The sequence below is a fragment of the Oncorhynchus clarkii genome, chromosome 15 (genome assembly GCF_045791955.1).
Source record: "Oncorhynchus clarkii lewisi isolate Uvic-CL-2024 chromosome 15, UVic_Ocla_1.0, whole genome shotgun sequence".
In the NCBI taxonomy this organism is placed as follows: Eukaryota; Metazoa; Chordata; class Actinopteri; order Salmoniformes; family Salmonidae; genus Oncorhynchus; species Oncorhynchus clarkii.
This window is the reverse complement of record NC_092161.1, coordinates 11,917,687-11,922,656: the sequence shown is the minus strand read 5'-3', so window position 1 is coordinate 11,922,656 and position 4,970 is coordinate 11,917,687. Positions and strand designations below refer to the sequence as shown.

General features: G+C 42.0%; 1 protein-coding gene across 2 annotated transcripts in view; it reads right to left on the bottom strand.

Annotated features, from left to right (window-relative positions):
* Positions 1-4,309, bottom strand: part of LOC139366909 (choline-phosphate cytidylyltransferase B-like) — a 16,671-nt gene extending 12,362 nt beyond the window's left edge. Inside the window, exon 1 of one of the 2 annotated variants that reach the window (XR_011626815.1) lies at positions 4,116-4,256. Coding sequence is in view for 1 of the 2 variants with exons in the window: in XM_071104658.1 (XP_070960759.1) it covers positions 4,116-4,205 (90 nt within the window). In the remaining variant the exon portion in view is untranslated. Of the gene's footprint in view, positions 1-4,115 lie in introns of both variants that reach the window. The other variant, XM_071104658.1, reaches the window with a different exon arrangement.
* Positions 4,310-4,970: the final 661 nt, after the last annotated feature.

Sequence of the window (4,970 nt, the reverse complement as noted above, 5' to 3'; positions counted from 1 at the left end):
CTCTCAATCTTTACATTTCTATCCCCTCTCTCAATCTTTACATTTCTCTCCCCTCTCTCAATCTTTACATTTCTCTCCCCTCTCTCAATCTTTACATTTCTCTCCCCTCTCTCAATCTTTCAATCTTTACATTTCTCTCCCCTCTCTCAATCTTTACATTTCTCTCCCCTCTCTCAATCTTTCAATCTTTACATTTCTCTCCCCTCTCTCAATCTTTCAATCTTTACATTTCTATCCCCTCTCTCAATCTTTACATTTCTCTCACCTCTCTCAATCTTTACATTTCTCTCCCCTCTCTCAATCTTTACATTTCTCTCCCCTCTCTCAATCTTTCAATCTTTACATTTCTCTCCCCTCTCTCAATCTTTACATTTCTCTCCCCTCTCTCAATCTTTACATTTCTTCCCCCTCTCTCAATCTTTACATTTGTTTCCCCTCTCTCAATCTCTCAATCTTTACATTTCTCTCCCCTCTCTCAATCTTTCAATCTTTACATTTCTTTCCCCTCTCTCAATCTTTACATTTTCTTCCCCTCTCTCAATCTTTACATTTTCTTCCCCTCTCTCAATCTTTACATTTCTCTCCCCTCTCTCAATATTTACATTTCTCTCCCCTCTCTCAATCTTTCAATCTTTACATTTCTCTTCCCTCTCTCAATCTTTCAATATTTACATTTCTCTCCCCTCTCTCAATCTTTACATTTCTCTCCCCTCTCTCAATCTTTACATTTCTTTTCCCTCTCTCAATCTTTACATTTCTTTTCCCTCTCTCAATCTCTCAATCTTTACATTTCTCTCCCCTCTCTCAATATTTACATTTCTCTCCCCTCTCTCAATCTTTCAATCTTTACATTTCTCTTCCCTCTCTCAATCTTTCAATCTTTACATTTCTCTCCCCTCTCTCAATCTTTACATTTCTCTCCCCTCTCTCAATCTTTACATTTATTTTCCCTCTCTCAATCTTTACATTTCTTTCCCCTCTCTCAATCTTTACATTTCTCTCCCCTCTCTCAATCTTTACATTTCTCTCCCCTCTCTCAATCTTTCAATCTTTACATTTCTCTCCCCTCTCTCAATCTTTCAATCTTTACATTTCTATCCCCTCTCTCAATCTTTACATTTCTCTCCCCTCTCTCAATCTTTACATTTCTCTCCCCTCTCTCAATCTTTACATTTCTCTCCCCTCTCTCAATCTTTACATTTCTCTCCCCTCTCTCAATCTTTACATTTCTCTCCCCTCTCTCAATCTCTCAATCTTTACATTTCTTTCCCCTCTCTCAATCTTTACATTTCTCTCCCCTCTCTCAATCTTTACATTTCTCTCCCCTCTCTCAACCTTTACATTTCTCTCCCCTCTCTCAATCTTTACATTTCTCTCCCCTCTCTCAATCTTTACATTTCTCTCCCCTCTCTCAATCTTTACATTTCTCTCCCCTCTCTCAATCTTTTCATTTCTCTCCCCTCTCTCAATCTTTACTTCTCTCTCCAGTGCATTCAGAAAGTATTCAGACCATATTATCCTCGTTTTGTTACATTACAGCCTTAGTCTAAAGTGGATAACATTGTTTCCCCCCCTCAACAATCTACACACAATGCCCCATAATGACAATGCAAAAACAGGTTTTTAGAATTTTTAGCAAATGTATTAAAAATAAAGAACTGAAATATCACATTTACATAAGTATTCAGACCCTTTACTTTGTTGAAGCTCATTCGGCAGTGAGTAGAGCCTTGAGTCTTCTTGGTTATGACGCTACATGCTTGGCAAACCTGTATTTGGGTAGTTTATCCCATTCTTCTCTGTAGATCCTCTCAAACTCTATCAGGTTGGATGGAGAGCGTTGCTGCACAGTTATTTTCAGGTCTCTTCAGAGATGTTTGATCAGGTTCAAGTCCAGGCTCTGGCTGGGCAACTCAAGGACATTCAGAGACTTGTCCTGAAGCCACTCCTGCATTGTCTTGACTGTGTGCTTAGTGTCGTTGTCCTGTTGGAAGGTGAACCTTCGCCCCAGTCTGAGGTCCTGAGTGCTCTGGAGCAGGCTTTCATCAAGGATCTCTCTGTACTTTGCTCCGTTGATCTTTCCCTCAATCCTGACGAGTCTCCCAGTCCCTGAGGCTGAAAAACATCCCCACAGCAATATGCTGCCACCACCATTCTTCGCCAGGTTTCCTCCAGACTTGACGCTTGACATTCAGGCCAAAGAGTTCAATCTAGGTTTCATGAGAAAAGAGAATCTTGTTTTTTGTGGTCTGACAGTCCTTTAGGTGCTTTTGGAAAACTCCAAGTGAGATATCATGTGCCTTTTACTGAGGAGTGGCTTCTGTCTTGCGACGCTACCACAAAGACCTGATTGGTAGAGTGCTGCAGAGATGGTTGTCCTTCTGGAAGGTTCTCCCATCTCCACAGAGAAACTCTGAAACTCTGTCAGGTTCTTGGTCACCTCTATGACCAAGGCCCTTTTCCCACGATTGCTCAGTTTGGCCAGGCGGCCAGCTCTAGGAAGAGTCTTGGTGGTTCCAAACTTCTTACATTTAAGAATGATGGAGGCCACTGTGTTCTTGGGGACCATCAATGCTGCAGAATTGTTTTGGTACCCTTCCCCAGATCTGTGCCTCGACACAATCCTGTCTCGGAGCTCTACCTACAATTCTTGGCTTGGTTTTTGCTCTGACATGCACTGTCAACTGTGGGACCTTATATAGACAGGTGTGCGCCTTTCCAAATCATGTCCAATCAATTGAATTTACCACAGGTGGACTCCAATCAAGTTGTAAAAAACATCTCAAGGATGATCAATGGAAACACGATTCACCTGAGCTCAATTTCGAGTCTCATAGCAAACGGTCTGAATACTTATGTAAATAAGGTATTTCTGTTTTTTATTTTTAATACTTTTGCAAAAATGTCTAAAAACCTGTTTTTCGCTTTGTCATTATGGGGTAGTGTGTGTAGATTGTTGAGGATTTATTTTATTTAATCCATTTTAGAAAAGGCTGTAATGTAACAAAATGTGGGGGAAGGGGTCTGAATACTTTCCGAATGCCCTGTATATTTAAATTTATCTCCTTCGTTACTTCTCTCTCCATCTTTACCTCTCTCTCCATCTTCTCTCTCCTTCGTTACTTCTCTCTCCATCTTTACCTCTCTCTCCATCTTTACCTCCCTCTCCATCTTTACTTCTCTCTCCTTCATTACTTCTCTCTCCATCTTTACCTCTCTCTCCATCTTTACCTCTCTCTCCATCTTTACCTCCCTCTCCATCGTTACTTCTCTCTCCTTCGTTACTTCTCTCTCCATCTTTACCTCTCTCTCCATCTTTACCTCCCTCTCCATCTTTACTTCTCTCTCCTTCGTTACTTCTCTCTCCATCTTTACCTCCCTCTCCATCTTTACTTCTCTCTCCATCTTTACCTCTCTCTCCATCTTTACCTCCCTCTCCATCTTTACCTCTCTCTCCATCTTTACCTCCCTCTCCATCTTTACTTCTCTCTCCTTCGTTACTTCTCTCTCCATCTTTACCTCTCTTTCCATCTTTCTATATTTACTTCTCTCTCCATCTTTACCTCTCTCTCCATCTTTACCTCTCACCCCATCTTTACTTCTCTCTCCCCTGGACCATTCTCTCGCTTCATTTTTTGTATCGATTTTAACCACTTTATATAAGATTCTCTCTGACTCTACATCTGTCTTTCTTTAAATACCTCTACAAGAACATAACGGACACTGTTGCATAGTCAGAGAGTCAGAGACTACAGTCAGAGACTACAGCCACAGTGTGGGTATAGTCAGAGACTACAGTCAGAGACAACAGCCACAGCCACTACCTTTCTACAGCCAGAGACTACAGCCACTACCTTACTACAGTCAGAGACTACAGCCACTACCTTACTACAGCCAGAGACTACAGCCACAAAAGTAATCTGGGAAAAAGTAGGCCTACTTGATAGGTCTACTTCATTTTTTACATGACTGACATCTAAAGGCTTGAACCAGCAACCACAATTAAAGGATAGCCCAATTCCACTGTGTCCTGTGCCATAAAGGTCCAGATATCTTGGCTGAGGCATAGTACAGGTAGAGGTTACAAGTATACTATTGTTGGTTGGCTGATTTACGGTGCCTGCTCCTCTCCTGCGTCCGGACGCACAGGGTGCACCAGAAGCACCTGCGTAATCTTGCGTTCCATTGCTTGTTCGCCCCACCATGATTAGAGACGCGTATTTGTCCGTCAAACGTTGACTGTATAAAAAACGGTCCTGGCTTTTCCCTTCCCTCGTTCCAACCGTCACCAACAGGCACCGAGGCACGGGCACTCAGACACTCTGCGCGCGAGTGTAGCCGAGTGAGGCGTGCACGTTCGTTTTTAAAAACCGCCGGCCTGTGTCGGACATGCATGAGCAAACACACATGCGTGACCGGCCACACCGGGGGACAGCGGGCACATGGTTCACCAACTACAGGCATGTCCAATTAGTGGATCTTGTTCTGTGGCCAAGTGGGTTAAATTAACGAGTAGATAGCTATGTGTCCAGGTTACTAAAGTTGTGGCCACACATGGTATCTTGAGACAAAATTAGCATGCCCTGAATATCTTTAAAACAAATAAGCTCACGCCCTAAATGTGCAGACACTTCACACATCGGCTCTCTGATCATACGTTGCCTCTCAGTCTAGCCTACATGAACCTAGTTCAATAATTCATTGCGTAACACTGAAGGCACAACACTGTGTACATAAAGTTGATGTTTTATAGCAGATAGTGTGCTATCGGCAGTGGTGGAAAAAGTACCCAATTGTCATACTTGAGTTAAAGTAAATATACCTTCATAGAGGATTACTCAAGTAAAAGTGAAAGTCACCCAGTAAAATACTACTTGAGTAAAAGTCTAAAAGTATTTGGTTTTAAATATACTTAAGTATCAAAAGTAAATGTAATTGCTCAAATATACTTAAGCAATAAGGCTTCGAGG